Genomic DNA, 17,879 nt, shown 5'->3' with positions numbered 1-17,879 from the left:
CATCGTCACAGTGCCCTAAAGCATCCCTCAAAGACTGCAGAGCCTTAAAACAGCTGAATCCCCTCACAGCTATCTGGTAAGCAGCCCAGATGGGATGCAAATGAAAGCCCAGCTCCCCCATACAGCCCAGCTCCACTCTGGGTTCCTTTCTCCCACTGCAGTTTGCCAGTAGCACATGGCAGGGGCTGGCACACATGCTCAGCCAGGCCCTGCTCCACAGCTCACTGAAACCAATGGGAGTTTTTCCTGTGATGTTGGATGAAATGCAACAGTCAGTAAATGCAGTGCAGCCCTGAATGGGGTGAGCGTGCCATCCTTAACCACACACACACCCTGCCATCGTCACAGCCCCATGCTGCATAATCACTTTATTTCAGTACAAATCACAAATGAGGATCTGACACACATCTCTGATGTGCAGTTGGAGCTGCACAGAGGCAGCGCAGGCTTGCAGTGAGGTAGGTGGGGGGCACAGCCCTCCTGGGTCATCTGCCCCCACTCCCCTCCTAGAGGATCGCAGCACTCTTGCGATTGGACAGCAGCTGGGAGCTATTTCCCATTCTAAACTCCTCCTTCCCCTGCCCCCCACACCCACTGTGGCCCCCAGGTATCACACTCCTCTTAGCCCAGCTCCCTGCAGAGCAAGGGTGGGCTCAAAGCTAGGATAGAGTTCTAGATAGCAGCAGCTTGGCCCTGCTGGTTCCCAGCCCAAGGCAGGGGTGACCACTGCCAGCAATGGCCACTTCCCAGGGAACGCCCATCTCAAACGAGACCGGGTTTGGCAGCAGCTCAGCTGTTAGACAGCCCAAGCATCCAGGCCATGCTGTGCCAGTCACGGGAGACCAGCAGTGTGTGTTTCACCCATCTGTGATGTGTCGCCTCTGGAATAGCTTTGATCTTCCTTCTCTGGGCTGTGCAGACCCCCGACTTCAATTCTGTTCCTCTGAAATGGAGTCACTTCAGGAAAGTGAGTGAGGTTTTAGCAACATAAACAGGTTTCTCCTACAGGCATTCTGCGCCCCAAAAAATGAAAAATTCTGTGCCAAAAAGTTAAAAGTTCTGCACACGGTATTTTAAAGTTCTGCAAAATTTGGCAAATTTGATTTGTCAAATAAATGTGGTGGCTCCAGCATGGCATTGGTGAGCACGGGCCACTGGCTGCATAGAGGTGGAAGATCACTGTGCAGCTCCCCCCAGGACACGGACTCAGTGGTGAGGCTGCACCCAACCCTGGCCTGCCCCAGAAACTCCAGGGACCTACCCTTCCGTGCCAGGTGTGGGCAGGCAGGTTCAGCAAGGCAGGATCCAAGTGTGGAAGGGCTTAGGTTGGGGGGGGGGGGAGGTCTAGGTGTGGGTTGAGAGGGTTTTGTGTGGGGCACTCTGGGTCTGGGCAGCTCAGTGGAGATCTGGCTGCCAGGGGAGGGAGCGGGTCTGGATGCACAGGAGATTGTTGGGGGGGTTCTGGGTGCAACCGTAACAGGACTCTGTAGGGGGGGGTCCAGGTGAAGGTGATTGGGGCTCAGCAGGGGTGGTGGTCTGGGTGTGGGGAGCTCAGTGGGGTGGTCCAGATGCTGGGGGAGTGGGGCTTAGTGGGGATCAGGGGCGGTTCAGGTGCAGGGGGAGTGGGGCTTGTCAGGGGGGTTCTGGGTGAGGCTCGGCCAGAGGGTCTGGGTATGAAGGGGTCTGGATGCACAGGGTTGGGCAGATGGGAGAGCAGCTCCCTGTACAGCGATCCTCCCCCTGCAGCGGAGGAGCGATAGGTGAAGGAAGTGCAGGGGGCGGGGGGACAGTTTGCAGTTTCCTACAGCTGGGGGAGGGTCTGACACAGCGCCAGATGCTGTGCAGGGGAAGAGGAAGTCCCATCCTCCCCAGCCTAGCAGCTGAGCCCAGCGCAGGGTACGAGCCACCAGCCGGGTCTTTCCTAGTCCCACCCGCTGCCCCATAGTGATTTACCTCTCTGCCGGCTGCCCTGGGCACCCAAAACATACTGCTGGGGAGGGTCATTGACTGCTCTTGTGGCTTCCCTGAAAGAAAGTCATTTTTCTGCAGGGAAGCAAAGAAATCTGTGGGAGACACAAATTCTGTGCATGCCCAGTGGTGCAGAATTCCCCCAGGAGTAATCCAATCAGTCTCTGGCTGAGGAACAGCACTATCCTCGTGCCTTGGCCAGTGCTCCATGTACAACATGAAGAATCTGCAATTAGCCATCCAGCTCCTTGGAGGGATTCATGAGTTTTTGCTCCTCTTGGCACCTTACAATCAAGGATCTCAGAACATTTTGGGAATTTAATGCTCTGCGTGTCTAGGCACTGCTATGGCCTGCTCCCGAGGGCATTCAGGGGAGGATTGCTACAGACAATAACAAGACACTGGCTGTAAAAACACATGCTATGGCAGGTTGTTTGTTTTCCACCTCCTCCAAGACCAGCAGTGCCAATGAACTTCCATGCCTATAGTGCCTTCAGTCCAAAGGGTACTAAAGCATTTTGCAACCCCATTGGGGGGGAAGGGATTAAAATTCTACACACAGGGACCATTTTAAATAATGCTGAAATGCAGCCCCTCTGGGGTGGAACGTGACATCTATATACCAGCATACAACAGTTTGGGATGGGAAGTGAAGACAAGGGACACTGGAAGGGCTATGGAGGTAGGCAGAATGATTAGCCAAATTGGTATTTGACCCGAAAAATGAGGCCTTGAAGAAACAGGAGGGTGGGATTAAGATAAAGCATTCTAAGATCCATGGGTCCATCTGAACAGCCTCTAACACGGATGTTCTTAGTCTCCCAGCTGTTAAGGACTTCACCCTACATGCAGGAGTTGGAAGACAATAGGCTGTGGAACCAATCGGTTAATTCCTGTTCCCAGGATGAGCACAGCCTAGAAAAGAGCTGGTGTCTTTTGGAGCTTGGAGAGGTTAGACACGGGACAGACAGATGTATCACAGGCTCTGATGGAGAGATAGCCTGTTTCTGCTACGGGACCAGGGAGCGAATGGCTGTGAGGGGTGAAGTGGGATATGGGACCTTTCACCTCACATCAGTAGGCTGAATCTGGCCCATATTAGCAGTAGCTGGACACAGCAATTATCTGAGATCTGAATATGATTTGTGGGATACACAGAAACTGTCAATTCCTGGGGCGGATGAGCCAGCACCAGAGACCTTGAGAGACGTCCGGGACACCAGGCAGGTAGAAAGGGCACATAGATGTGTCTGAGTACAGGCTGCTGCCAGCCCTGTGCTGCAACCTCCATCACCGAGCAGGGGCAGCTAATGGTGTGATTGGGTCAACAGCTGGGAGCGGGGGAGAGAGGGATTCAGGAGTCAAAACCAACAGGCAGCGTTGCCTAGTGAGTAGAGCAGGGGCCTGGATTCTATTCCCAGCTCAGACACCAACAGACGGCATGGCCCATGGCTAGTCACTTCTCTCAGTGCCTCAGTTTCCCCATCAGGATCCTGAACTAACAAGCTGGCGGTCAGGCTGCAGAGCTCCGAGATGCTCATGGGAGCAGACAGAGTGTTACGGATCTGGGGAGGAGAGGAGCTGGGACCCACCTGCTGGGTGGTTAGTTCCAAGCTCTCAGACAATGTTCCTTTCGAGGACCTGCTCCCCAGAGACGAACCTGTTGAAAGACAACTTCTCCAGGTTGATGGTGCTGAACTTGTTGTCCAGAATGAGCTCGGCCACAGCCTTGCCCGCCGCTGGTGACTGCTGCAACCCGTGCCCGCTGAACCCCGTGATGAAGAGCATGTTCTCCACCAGCGGGTGCGGGCCCAGCACGGCGTTCTGGTCAAATGTGTTGTAGTCGTAGTAGCCAGCCCAGGCACTCTTCACCTGCCCAAAGAACACACATTCAGGGTCCTGCAGGCCAGTGGGGCTGACCTATTCACCAGGAAACCCCCCTCACCTGGCAATGACTCCCTGTGTTGACAGCCCCAGCAGGGAGGCCCAGGAATGAACAGACCAACCAAACTCACCTCTCACGCCTGAGGAGTGTCTCATGGGGAGGGCTGCGTGAGGGGGAAGCTTGCGTGAGGACAGAGGCCTCCCATCCCCAGGGATGTCACTTTAAAGCAGCTCCCCACTCTCCTCTCACCTGGCCCATCATCCCCACCAGCCACCCGTCCTGATACCGCTGCAGGGATACGAGCTGCTGTAGCTCTGCCAGCTTGGGCGCTCCTGCACTGCCATGCTACCCATCAGATCACATCAGCAAACCTTCCCCTGCCCCAGGGTTCTCCGAGCCAGGACAGGGAGAGGGAGGGAGAGACGTTCACGTCCCCATTCTCTTTTCTCAAGGTGAACAAGCACAGGGACGCGCAGGCCCGTTACCTTCAGGGACTCAAACACTGGCACCCGATGGGCCAGATAGGGCCAGACCTTCTCCTGGAAGAAATTGTGATCGACTTCCAGGTCTTGGATGTCTGGCTCTTCCTCCTGGGGGTGGGACCAGAGTGAGGCTTTGTACCCCAAACAGACAGCGACCCATAGCCCTGGTGCCAGAGCTCAGCAGGGAGCTACCTGTTAGCAGCCTGAGCTGGGAGAGGCTGTTTGAGAGCAGGCATTCAGGGGACAGCTCAGACAGTAGCACTGTTTTGCATGGCAGCGTGATGGAGCCGGGCTTTGGTGCTGCAACAGCACAAGTGCTGGCTGTGGGCTCACAGAGCCCAGTCTAGGGGAGCAGGTCACCGTCCGGGGACGCTGGTGGGGGCAGGGCTGGTTCCACTCTGCTCCTGTGAAGCTCCAGGGCTGAGAGCTCCCAAGGAGCCGGGGCGGGGGGAGGGAGTAATGGTACCCATGTGAGATTGGGATTCTGTAAAGATGGGGTGATGCATCTGCTCCCGACACTGGAGAGATGCTGCCAAGCCCCATGAAAAATTCCCCCACTCTAAAGAGACCGATTACATGTGCTCAAGGGCCGTGTCTGACAGCGTAGGAGCACAGCAGCTCAGTCAGTGGGGGGAGACTCGGATCCGCCAAAAGCCGTTTCCATTACGCCGGCCCCGTCCCGAGTCCTACACTGCAGCCTTTCCCTCCTAGGACAGAGTGCTCCCTGCAGTTCATCAACACTACTCCAATCCGCCAGAGAGGGCGCTGGTGAGCAATAAAAACACTCCTCCTCCGTTGGTTCCCATTTAACTGAACCCAGGTTGCCTGATGGTGTGAGTTGCCCGCTGTTGTGGGTGAGACGTGGGGGGTTGGGGGAGGGGCACAGTGCATCCCAGCATGTCCTGACTGTGGGTGCAGTCTAAAGTGACCAAATCCAATTCACCCCCTATCTATAGGGTCATCACTCCCCTTCTTCCCCCCCCCCCCCGATTACGGGGCTATCGCTCCCCCGCTGAGCCTTCCCCACTTCCCCCTTCATGAGATGATTCGCTGGTTACGACTGCCTCGAGACCCCGATTGACTCACCTCTGTTGGGCTGAGGCTTCCCAAGTAGTTGCCTCCAATGCCTTCCCGGCGGAAATAAGCCCCCGTGGTGTCAACCAGCATGGGACACTCCAGGCCGGGCCCATCGGGACAGTGCCACACAAAGATATACCTGGGGGTAGCGGGGGCGGGATCAGTTGGCTAAGGGACTGAACGCCAACCTCCCCGCCCCTTCCCAGGGTTCAACCTGGGAGCCAGAGCAGACACAGGGAAGAAGTTTCTGGAGGGTGCGAGCAGTTTGGGGCAGGAGCTGCCTTTTTATCAACCTCCTGGACAGCACCGGGCACTATGCCAGCGCTTGCCCAAGCCAGGCAGTCAGAATCCAGCCTCCCAGTCCTTCCCAATTTCCAAGGCTCCTGCTCTTCCACCTTCCCAGAGCGACAGAACCGAGCGCAGGGTATTTCTCGCTGACCTACATTCCCTAGCACAGCGCATCGCCCTGCGGGAAGGCACCTCGTTACACAGGTTAACCTAGTCACTGTAGTGCTGAAGCTTCACTTGGCCCAACCAGCTACGCTCTTCCCCAGCCCACGCCCTTCCAGGAGACATGGAAGCCCCCGGAAAAGGAATCAAACCTGAACGTGCAAATCAATGCCCATGCCTCACAGAGCCCGACCTCCCAGGGCTTCAGCCTGAAGAGCCCCCCCCAGATCCTGTGTCACCTCTCCCGCTCTGTGGTAGTTCTACCATTGGCCCACGCCATGTTATTTAACCCGCACCTTTTCCTGGGCTCCACTGGTAGCTTGATCCCTTCTTGGGTGTTGGGTGGTCCGATCCCAATGCCGGCCATCTCGGCCAGCTTCTGTGACCAGGGACCAGCTGCATTGACCACCAGGGAGCACTCCACTGGCTGGTACTCCAAACTGTTGGGCATTTGGACCTGGAAGGCACAAGAGGGAGAGCAGTGAGCTTAATAGACCCCAAAGAGCCCTGGGTGCCAGATGCCCCATGAAGGCTTTCCAGGCAGCCTGCAGGCAGAGCAACAGGGCTACACTAGAGGGGGTGTCATGGAATAAAGAGGGGAACTGCCCCCTGAATTACCCTGCACTGGAAACAGATGTTGGGGAGCCACCGCTTCATGGGGCAGAGCAAGAGAAGGGGGAGGGCAGGAGTGGCTGTGCATAGGGTGCTAGAGAGCAGGAAGCGGTGAGGAGAGAAAGATAGTCTTGTGGTTATAGCATGAGGCTGGGCAGCAAGAGAACCCAGTTCTCATCCTGGCTCCGCCACTGACTCAGAATGTGGTCTTGGGTGAGTCCCATCATCACTCTGTGCCTCACTTTCCCCATCTGTTAAAGTGAGATAATATTAGTGATTTACCTCATGGGGGGGAGAGCATCACACAATGAGTCCATGGCAGAGGTGGGAGTAGAACCTGGAGTCTCACCTCCTGTGGGGGGACACTGCCTAGGTTCTTGGACTAGGAGGTATCGCTGTGTTGATACCCTGGCTCCCACGGACACATGGCCCCACACAAAGGAGGAGAAAGCTTTTCAGTTATGGGGTGCGTTCGGATTTCAAGCCCAGAAGGACCAGCTATTATCCAGTCTGACCTCCAGTGTAGCACAGGCCAGGAGATTCCGCCCAGTGACTTCTGCACCGGGCCCCAAGTGACTTGCAGCTGAGCTACAGTGGAGCTTTTTGGAAGACAGCCAGTCTCAATCTGAAAAACTCCAAGTAATGGTGAACCCACCACGTCCCTCAAGGAGCTGTTCTAATGGCCAATTACCCTCACTGTTAAAATATCCCCTGGTCAGGGTTACCTGTATGACCCCAACTCAGCCCCCTAGTGCGTATGTCTTAGGAGATCATTACATGAACTGATATTTTTCTTCCACACAGGTGATCAGCAGGGTCAAGCCCAGGACCCAGCACAGATCTCTCCTGTCTGAGCTACGACACTACCAGTGGGACCAGACCGTTGGGGGATTACTTACGCGGACATAATTAATGCGGGAGAAGGTCAGCTCCCCCTCAGGCGTCATTATTTCTCGGGAAGAGATGGTAAAGGCTGGGAAAGAGAAACAGAAAAAACATGCAGCGAACAGCAATTTGCTCACTCCCTTCAAATACCTCTGAGGATCTGGGCCTCTCTGCAGGAGGCACAACTGGGTAGTCTGCACAGCTTGTAAGTAATACACAAAGACTAGCTCTCCGCAGTGCAGAATTACCCATCACTGCTAGAGAATAGCCTACAGTCCCTTCGCTAGCACACAATTCCAATAAGCCATTCAAACTAAAATCTCTGACAGCTGTTCATTTGTTTTCAGTACATTTAACGATCCCTGCTCTGTCATAGTGTTCGCTCACTGATCCGTAACGTACAGGGATCGGTAACGGGCAGGCACACGGCTCACGAGTGAGTCACAGGAAAAAGGGGAGGGGGAAATCACTAGTCAGATTACTGAGAAATTTAACTTGTGCTAAACCACCCAAGACCAAGGATACATCAGAGATATTGTATGCTAGATGCTGTGTGGAGTAAATATACTTAGCTCTCATACAGTGCTGGTCAGCCATAGATCTCAAAACGCTTTACAGAGATAGGTAACTGTCCTTAGCTTCATGTTACAGATGGAGAAATAAAGACAGAGAGATTAAGTGACTTGCCCAAAGTCACTTACTGATATTGTGGCAGAGCTAGGAATAGACCTTATGTCCCCTGACTCCCAGCTCTGTCCTTATTCCATTAATCCCCATCTGCTCATTGACCCATTCCACAGTACTTCAGATAGACAGCCATGGAATTTAACCTCGAATTGCAGACATCAGACATGGACTGTCCCGTGTGGTACCATTTAGGTGAGTCTCTGAGAACAGGCCTGCATTGTTCCTTACAGGAGATACTCTCCAATGCTTCATCTACTATCATTTGAAAAGAGCAGATGAGGAAAGTGACTAGAAAAAGTTTGGCAGGTTTGTCTGTTTATTTTTTAATTAAATGTTTGGCAGGGAAAAAGCTTTGGTTCCAAGCCCTGAGCTCAGAGCTCTGTTTCTCCTGCTACAGCTGATGGAATCCCTGGTTTCCAAAGCAGGGCACAGAGTTACATTCCACGCACTGCTTTAGAGTCTGTGACCGCCCCACTAAGCGGTGGCAGGGGAAACAGAATCCTGGACTCCAATCCGGGCCAACAAATGATATTAATTTTCAATTGTTTCTAAAAGACATTTCCAGAAGAACTGACACCTACACATTTATGTTTCTGATTCACAAGGTCTTAAGTGGTTTCGGTAGCTCTTTATTTCATTTTATCAGCTGTATTCATTTTCCCATCTTACTTTAAAGATAGCAGCACAACAACAGCTGAGCAACCCCTAAGTCCCTGCTAGATCAGTACCAAATCCCTAATGCTACTACTTGCAATCCTACATGCTCCTTTGAGGGCTCCCTTCCAAGTAATACCCAGATCCAATGCTGCTTAGCTTAGAGGATCTCAGCACATGGTACTGTGACAACCCTACAGGGGGAGTCAATACTACTTCAGCCTCAAACAGTGAGAGGGGCTCACTTACACATCACTTCTCCGAAGCACTGACTGACGCCCATGGACATTGCTTTTCTCCTGAAGGCATTGAGGAGGGACCAAGGATCAAACCAACCCTCATTTTCTAGGCCTAAAGAAAGAAGAAACGGACACATGGAAGAGCAGGCATGAACGAAGCAACGATTCAACCTCCCTAAATGTAGGATGCCTGCAAAGTACAGCCCCAATCCTACAGATACTTGTGCTCCCGCTTAACGCTATGCATGAAAGGTTCCACTGACGTCAACAGAATTAGTCACAAGCACAAAGGTAAGTGTGTGCATAAATACCTGTGCGTTTAGCAGATGCACTATGCAGACAGGTATGTATTATCCCTATTTTATAGAGGAGGTGAGGTAGCTAGGCCAACTAGGGTTTGTTGCTGCTTAAGGTATCAATTTTTTTCTTTAATATACAGGTATCATTCAGCAACAGACAAGTATTTAATGTATAGTTACATAAAAGTTACACCAGTTCCCAGCAACGAGCACTTTAATGAAGGGTGAATTCCAACTTCCATTCTACCTCCATTTTTGTTTTTCAGTCTTGTCAAACAAATTCTCATTGGTCTGAATGGTTCCATTTTTGATCTCATCCAAAAGATGAATTTGTTTGGAGTGTCTGAATGAGATCAGTCCTGTTATTTCCAAGTCAAGCAGCCAGGAAGATAAAACACCTTCCCCACACATTCCAACTGAGGATTTTATGCTCAGATAACTCAAGTGGGTGAAGCTAGAAATTTTAAACTTGGCTTGATTTATAGACCTCAATGGGGAAGGGAAAACAATTCAAATTTGAAGGAAGTCAGTATGATAATTTTAGAGACGTGAACATGTAACGTCAGCATCTCTACGCAAATGCATTTGAATTCTATTTCCCCTCCCCAGTCTGATGCTGTGATGACTTCAGTTAAGTGTGTTCTCCGCAGATAGGTCAGAAAAGGTATTGCTGAGTTTCTCCCCTCTATTTCCCCGAGGAAAAAACAGGGAAATTAAATACAAAAACCTAATATTAATGTACAATTGAGAAATCAAGCACCCAAAAATTACATTTACATGGCCATATTGTGCATACATTCTTAATGGTATTCCCGTCTGCCTTGTTAAATGAAAGCCCTGTTGCATTGTTGGTTTTATTATTAGAGGTGTGCCATGAAACAGACAAGACATGTAACAAGCTGGGTTAAATATTTATCAGAAACCTTAATTTTTGGCACTTTCTTCCTTTGGACTTTGATTTTTCAGCCCTAACATGGCATTTAAGTGTGGTTTTGCACTTAATATCTAAAAGCAGGATTGGCCTTTGTAATGAAAGCTAGTCTTTTCAGTTCCTTCTGTAGTTTCAGAGACATCCATTACATTTTCTTTTTCATTTTACTTCTCTAATGTTTAGAGAGACTGAAGTGCAAAAGGAGTTACATTTCCCCATGGGGTGGGCAGGGGTCTAGCATTTAGATACCATAGGATGCCACAGCTACACCATCGGTATTTATCCAGGGATACTTCTTCTTCAGTTGTGCTGGTGACAGAAGGGAGACCTCAGCTCCTTCATTCCTGAAAAGCCATTAAATATACATCAGAACATGCTGGTTTTAGTCCTGATACACCTATTGTTAGGAAACACGTGGGAGAAGATCTGGAGAGAATGGAGCATAAGCACTAGGGAAAAAAAAAAAGAAACCCAGGATGTTTTCTGTGACTTGAAAGTTTCCTCAGCCTGCCCCACCTAGCAGTTCTGCTTCTCTCTCTCCAGATCTCCTCTTCATGTTAATGGTACAAGGCTCCTCATCCCTAAAGCCCTTCGTGTGCTAGGTCTTAGCTGGCTCAAGCCCATCTCTCTTCCTGCTCCTCTTCAGCTGGAGACCCCAGCCCCTGTGACCTTCACACTGGGGCATTCTCAGTAGAAGGCCCCTGGCTACAGAAATCGCTATCCATAGACTCAGTCTTTAAGGACAGAAGGGACCATCGTAATCATCTAGTCTGACCTCCTACACATTGCAGGCCACAGAACCTCATCCACCCACTCCTGTAATAGACCCCTCACCTCTGGCTGAGTTACTGAAGTCCTCAAATAATGGCTTAAAGACTCCCAGTTACAGAGAATCCACCATTTACACTAGTTTAAACCAGCAAATGACCCGTGCCCCATGCTGCAAAGGAAGGAGAAATACTCCCTGGGTCTCTGTCAATTTGACTCAGGGGGAAATTCCTTCCTGACCCCAAATATAGCGATCAGTCAGACCCTGAGCATGTGGGCAAGACTCACCTGCCAGACACCTGGGGAAGAATTTGCTGCAGTAACTTAGAGGCCCCCTCTTCCCACAGTCTAGTGTCCCATCACCAGCCATTGGAGATATTTGCCGCTAGCAGTCGCAGATCGGCTACATGCCACTGTAGGCAGTCTCATCGTACCACCCCCTCCATAAACGTATCAGGCTCAGTCTTGAAACAAGTTAGGTTTTCTGCCCTCACTGCTCCCCCTTGGTTACCACTGGAAATGGCCAAATCCAGCTACCTTCAAAGGGCCAGGCAAGACCCACCTGTTCACACAGGACTTGTGACCATCTCGGTTCATTGCCAGGGAGCGTATGCCAGTGGGACCTTGTGCGACCCAGGGCTGCTCAGTGCCAAGGGTCCAGCACCTCTAGTCAAATCTCACTCTGCGGGAGGGCTGGTGGGGAGAGGGGGCAGGAGGGGAGCTCAGGTGGAGCAAGGGGCTAATGCACAAGCCCCTCCCATCTAAAGATCTGGGCTCTAGCGGCTTTGGTCACATGGGAAAAGGAATAATTTAGTGGCCTCTCATCCTGGCCTTTACGGAAGCACCACGGGTTTTCCACCATCTCAGGAAAGGCTCAAGAATGAGGTTAGCAGGGAGGGGTGGGCAGGCCAGGGTTGGGGTGCAGTAGCAAAGCTGGGTGAGGGGGGGCAGAGGTCTCACAGAACATGGGAAAACCCCAAACTAGAACAGCAAGGGACAGAGTGATGGCAGCTGCCCCTGCATGCAGATGCTGGAGGCTTCACCTCTGCAGAGCTGAAGGGAGTTCAATACTTCTGAACTGGTGTGGCAATAAAGGCAGTAGCCCTAGCCGTCCTCTGCCCCAGGAGCCCAAGCCTGGCTCTGCTCCAAGGGTAACTGCGTGGGCCGTTTGCTACAAGGTCGGCTGGCCAATATCAGCAGCTACATCCACGGCCTCGCTTCCCAGCTCCCACTGTTTCACCCGCCGAGGGGCTGTACCTCTGAATGCGCACGTTCTCCTCCAAGTCCGCAGCTCCGTCTTCCGAGGCCAGGAAGAGGTACCCCGAGTGGTTAAACTGAATATCTATGGGCGGCTCGTTCACAACCCCCAAATGCTCCTGGGGACAGAGAGCACCTGTCAACACTCTGGTCACTGATCTGATTCAGGCAGACGCAGAGGGAGAAAGACCTGGGACCCCATTCAAGAGACCATCACTGCATTATCTCCCCATAAAATGGAGGAGCTGCTCTGGTTTGGCAACCCCCTCAGAGTGACCTGTCCTCCTCTGCTAGAGACCTCCCTTGGAGCCCCTCAGTGCGGCTTTTCGCTCTGCCAGAGGGGTCGCTGACAAGCTGCATAGGCCCCCTCAGTCTCCCTAGCGACTGACAGCATCACCCACGCACATTTCCCAGCACTTGTCAGCTTGGGAGCGAAGATGAGACTCGAACCCAGGTCCTTTGCGTGGCCATGCAGAGTGTGGCCTGGGTACTGTTTGTTCAGTGCTTCAGCATGCAAAGAACAACAGAAAGCCAGAGGTATTACTAAGCATAGGCCACTGACTGATCACTCTCTTCCAGAAGAGACACAGGGTCAAACAGCAATCTGAAACACTGGTGTAAATCCAGAGCAACTCCAGATTTACACCAGCAAGCAGCAGACTCAGGTCCACAAGCAGGTCCAATCAATGCAGCGATGAATACATTGTCACACACACAGTTAATTAAGTGAACCATACTACGCTCCACCTGCAGCCATGGCGACAAGGGGGTTCAGCATGCCTGTAGCTCCCCTAAGCCTCCTGACTCCAAACTCTCTCTAGCACGGAGCTTGCAGGCGTTGAGGCCTCTGGAGAGTCAAGGCCCTAGCGCCTCCCTTCCATCCTTGGCCAGTGTGACGTACGTTGATGGTGCGCAGGAAGAACGCTGAGTAGAGGGACATCTGGATGTTTTCTGGCAAGGAGAACTGCTGCCGAATCCCTCCCGCAGAGAGCACCGTGGAGGCTTGCGAGTACTGTAGGGAAGCCAAAGGGGCAGGGGAAGGATGGTCAGGATGGCAGAGTTACCAGAACAGAAATGAGGCAGCAAGTTTTCAGTTCTTCCCTTTCACAAGCTCTAGTGAAAGGCCCAGGCCCGACAGCCCTGGAGACTGAACTCACCTATTCACGGGGAGCAGAGCCAGGAAAAGTAGCCGTGGCGCAAGAATCCCCTGATGTTGCCCTACCAAGGAACCCTGGGAACTCCCTCTAGTGGGCAGAGGGGAGATCGGTTTCCATGGACCGTTCACTCCTGTGTTGATCTCCTAAGACTATCAAGAGGGTGATGTGGGCATTTGCCCTATGGGAACCGGAGAGGCCACCAAACAGCTTGCAGAATGCAACAACTTTTGGTCCCTTCCATCCTGGGCTGGAGTCCAACCACTGACCTTGAGTCCGCATCTCGCATTAGCAAGCCCTGTTCCCACATGCTGTCCCTAGCGGGGGGTTAGCCTACAGGCTAGGGAGACCCTAAAAGAGCAGGAATGCAGTTACCCCCGTCATGGGTGGCCAAAGCCCGCAGCAGTCCCATCCCAACCCATCAATGGGTAAAGAAATACGATGGGGAGGAACAAGGACGAACTCACAGATGCAAAGACAAATCAGAAGATAACAGGACTGAAAAGGACCTCCTGGGTCATCACAGGCAGCCCCATACAATCTCATTCTTAAATTTATCAAGCTCCAATGCAGAGAGAGCAGAGACCAACTGACCCACTGGTGTGTCCTGGCTCTGCCTAAGCAACGTCTTGAACATACAGGTGCTGATCTATTTTAACACCATGGAACATGATCAAAATAAACGGGCTGGAACACTGTAACCCCCTGCATGCTGGTCTTAGAGTCACTACTGGATCACCCAGCCCAACCCTGCTCTCTGCAGGGTCAGCCACTACGTCCTTCCCCACCGACCCCTTCCCTAATCAGTCTCTGCAGCCTCCAGCCCTCGCAGGGGGAGTCCACTCCACTGTCCTGGCTGCTAAGAACCTCTCTCTCCCCACAATGCTCAGCCTAAGTTTTTCCTTCCTTCACCTTGGGCCATTGCTCCTTGACTCCCCGCATTAGTACCGTTACTCTGCTGCTCTGATTCTCCTCCCACACTGAGCTGGCTTGTACTTATTGGGTTCCGGGAAGTGGGCGGGCGAAAGCCCGCCCACTGCTAAAGGATCCCCCCCCCAGCCTAAGGGGAGGATCCACAGGGCCTGGAACCCAAATAATTACGGGGGACAACTAATGTAAAAACAGGGACAGGAGTGTGGTCAAAGGGTCAAAAGAAGAGAACCAGACGGGGACACCGAGCAGAGAACCCCGGACAGCGCCCACTGCTCCTCAAAGGCATCAAGGGAGCCAGTGGACGCCGCCCAGAGGAACTCTGCCCGGATACGTGAACGGACAGAGGATCGGAAACAGGCCCCACAGTCACAGGAACCTCCATCGGCCAACCTCCTCTCCCTGGTTTTATAGATGGCCTGTTTAGCCAGTGCCAAGAGGAAGTTGACCCGGAGGTCCCGCGACTTCGTGGGGCCACGGATAGGGAGTGCCTGAGCTGGCTTGTAGCGGGGTGGTTACCCGCTCCTGCCCTGAGGGGTTTGGAACAGCCCTGGGAGAAGGCTGGGGCAGGGAAGGCTGAAGTGATTCCGGGGAAGTGGCTGCAGCTGGGGCCACGCCCCAAACAGACTCAGCTGGCCCTATAAAGGCAGGGAGCCAGGAGCTCAGACACAGAGTGGTCCTCTGCACCCAAAGAGACAAGGGCCTGGCTGCAGGGAGCTAGACACAGGGTACCTGAGTGGAGCAGGGCTGGGAAAAGGCTGAGGAGCTCCAGCCTGGAAAGCCCCAGGAGAAGGCCAAGGGGTACTGGGGGTTGCAGAGGGCAGCCCAGGACTAGGCCAAGGCAGCAGGTCCAAACCCAACCTTGCCGATGATGAGTGGCCTATACTGCAGTCTGCCCCAAGGAGTGGGGGCTAGTTGGAGACTGGCAGTGGCCTTATCCTGAGGCGAGGTGGGGTTAGTGGGCAAGGGTTCCCGTGGGAGGGAAGACACAGCCTGTGGGGGTACTGCCAGGGGGCAGCACCCAGAGCAAGGGGCACTGGGGTCCTGGGAGGGACACGGGGGCCAGTACGAACGACAAGGCGGATCACCGGCCTGCAGAAGGCGCTCTGGGCTGGACTGAACTGATTCCCCGGAGAACCAGCAGGAGGCGCCACAGGGGTGAGTCCGACCCCTTACATGGCTCTTTTCTGGACTAGTCCCAGTCAGTTCCTCCGGTCCAATTGGCCTCACCTTTTCTGGCTGCAAATCTTCCTTGTGGGGGAGGGAGATCTGGTGCAAGGAGAGGGACAGGGCGGGTTGGGTCTGCAGCGCAGCCACAGCACTTGGAGTTCAGCTCACTTTCTAAACCCTTGCCTAAACGAGACTCTGGGATGCTGCATATTTTAGTAGCAGCCTCCTCAGAGGTAACTTACCGTAGGGTCCTTCTCAATCACCACCACTCGGAGTGCATCTTTCTGGGGCTTTAGCGCCTTCAGCCAGTAGGCGACGGACCAGCCCATCACCCCTCCCCCCACGATGACCACATCTGCGCGCTCAGGAGGGAGACCCTTTGTGGTACCAAAGGGGTCCCAATCACTGCCCGGGAGGCTCTGTCTTAACTTCTTCCGGAACTTCACTACTTCCTTCTCCAGGTCTGTAAGGAGAGACGGGATCGTTAGCTGGCTTGCCCTGTTCCAGCATGAGAAATCCAGACAGCAGGAACAATCACCAGGCCAAACAGGGCTATGCAAGTGGCATGCAGGAAGAGCGGGGCGGTGCTAGGCGGAGGGGTACTGCGTTTGCTGGGCGAGTTCAGCCAAGGCTCAAGACACACTTCCCTCCTCTATTTTTCATTAACCCGGTAGTAAGGCCCTGAGATACTAGAGCCTGGGCCTAGTGTGAGATGCAGATAATGGTACATCTCCCTTCTCCACTGATACAGCCTCTGCCATCCCCAAGACATCCCAACACCTGGGGGAGTTCTGCAGGTGGACGAAGCGCATATGGCTCTGGTTCAACCCACAAAAGTCACAGATGATCTTTCTAGGAAGGGGAAAGACTGAAGTGCTCTAACTCACCTACCACTGAGCCACCAGACCAAGCAGGGGGTGCAAAAAAACCCTCCAGGTGCCGCCCATGAAAACAAGAGAATAAATTCCAGTCTCTCCAGAGACCAGTCACTTGTGCATCGTTCCAGGGTGCACTCTATAGATTCCCCTTCTTGGCATGCAGGTTAGCGATCTAGATCGGCACATGGTCGTTCAATCCAGTTCCAATGCCAGCCCAGTGTTTAATGGAAACCCAGAGACCGAGATGTCACTCTTTTCTTATCTCATGTGGCATCACGCCCAAAGCTGATACCACGGGTAGCAGTAGCCACTGGAGTCACTGATTCCTGCGATGTGACAGACTTTTTAACCTTTTGTAACCCTGATCAATGTCATGTAAGTGAGCCCAGGAAATAGAGTTCAGTGTCTTTCCACCACCCCTGTGCATCACATATTCATTGCCACATAAAACATGGATCAAAGTTCACTACCACCACTGGACTTGCAGTAGATTGGAATCTGACCCCTGGGATTTATCTTTAAGAGCTGGATGAATCCCATTTCACAACCTAACTGTCTTTATAAACAGGTACAATAATAATACCTAACTTTATATAGTGCCTTGAGGCACGCTGGTTAAAATTGCTAGCCCCGTGCAGCATGCCCCTGGGTACAGCCCGCTGGTGCCCTCTGTCCATCCTTGACAGGGCAAAAACAGGTAAGGGCTCTGAGCAGGTGAGTTCACACCTCAGCCCCAGGCCATACCCAGCCCCTGCCAGGGGTCAGTCCCGGACCAGGGAGCTGGGACCGTCCTGCGGCAGCCGGGCAGCAGAATGTAACATCGCACTCCAATGCCAGGGGGAGCCCGGACCCCCGGGCTCCAGCCGAGGCCAGCCCCCACCAGCCCCCCAAGCAAACCCCCCTACCTCCTTCCCGGGCCCCAAGCCGAGCTCGGATCCCCCCCTCCCCAAGCAAAGCCCCCCCAACTCCTTCCCAGGCCCCAAGCCGAGCTCGGACCCCCACCCCCACGTCCTTCCCGGGCCCCAAGCCGAATTCGGACCCCCCCCCGTCCTTCCCGGGCCCCAAGCTGAGCTCGGACGTCCCCTCCCCGCCTCACCGCTGAAGAGGTCCCGGCGCTGGGGGTGGCCGGTGCGGAGCTGTCGGGACGGCGGCGCGGAGCCCCCGGCGGGGTCCGGCAAGGGGCGGGGTCGGAGGAGCCCCAAGCCCCGGCACAAGCGGCCAGCCCGGATCATGTCGGCTAGACAGGGCAGCCCCACACGCGGCCCGGAGACAGCCGCGGACAAGCCCCACCCCCAACTACCGCCACCCTGCTAACCAATGGCCTCCGACCACAGTACTCCACCCCCGGGCAAGCCTCCAACCCGCGTCCTCCATGTCGGCCTTTCCCCCATTGGACCACGCCCACGAGTAGGGACTGACTAGGGAGTCTTACCATAAGGGACCAATCAGTGCCGCTACTACTGGCTCCGCCTCCAAACAGCGCGCGCGGATAGGGCACTCTGAGCCTCCAGGCCGTCCTGTATGCGTAGAACGGACCAATCGCGGTCTCGCGC

The 17,879-nt window shown here is 53.7% G+C and overlaps 1 protein-coding gene across 1 annotated transcript; it reads right to left on the bottom strand.

Annotated features, from left to right (window-relative positions):
• Positions 1-337: 337 nt before the first annotated feature.
• On the bottom strand, positions 338-17,742 carry FOXRED1 (FAD dependent oxidoreductase domain containing 1). Its single transcript, XM_008171076.4, has 11 exons — positions 17,423-17,742; positions 15,691-15,911; positions 13,096-13,206; positions 12,195-12,313; positions 10,419-10,513; positions 8,950-9,051; positions 7,374-7,447; positions 6,159-6,319; positions 5,422-5,551; positions 4,339-4,443; positions 338-3,840 (listed from the first exon to the last, which is right to left on the bottom strand). Exons 1-11 carry the CDS (start codon positions 17,556-17,558, stop codon positions 3,586-3,588), a joined length of 1,509 nt encoding a protein of 502 aa, XP_008169298.2. The 5' UTR covers positions 17,559-17,742; the 3' UTR covers positions 338-3,585.
• Positions 17,743-17,879: the final 137 nt, after the last annotated feature.

The sequence above is a fragment of the Chrysemys picta genome, chromosome 16 (assembly GCF_011386835.1).
Source record: "Chrysemys picta bellii isolate R12L10 chromosome 16, ASM1138683v2, whole genome shotgun sequence".
Classification (NCBI taxonomy): domain Eukaryota; kingdom Metazoa; phylum Chordata; order Testudines; family Emydidae; genus Chrysemys; species Chrysemys picta.
Note: the sequence above shows the minus strand (reverse complement) of the source record. Positions and strands in the feature narration are given on the sequence as shown.

Coding starts and splice junctions, on each gene's coding strand:
- FOXRED1 (XM_008171076.4), bottom strand. CDS start 17,558: ATGATCCGGGCTGGCCGCTTGTGCCGGGGCTTGGGGCTCCTCCGACCC. Junction 12,314..13,095: donor TCTTCCTGCGCACCATCAAC/GTACGTCACACT, acceptor CTCTGTCCCCAG/GAGCATTTGGGGGTTGTGAA. Junction 10,514..12,194: donor GAGAACGTGCGCATTCAGAG/GTACAGCCCCTC, acceptor ATGGCTTTTCAG/GAATGAAGGAGCTGAGGTCT.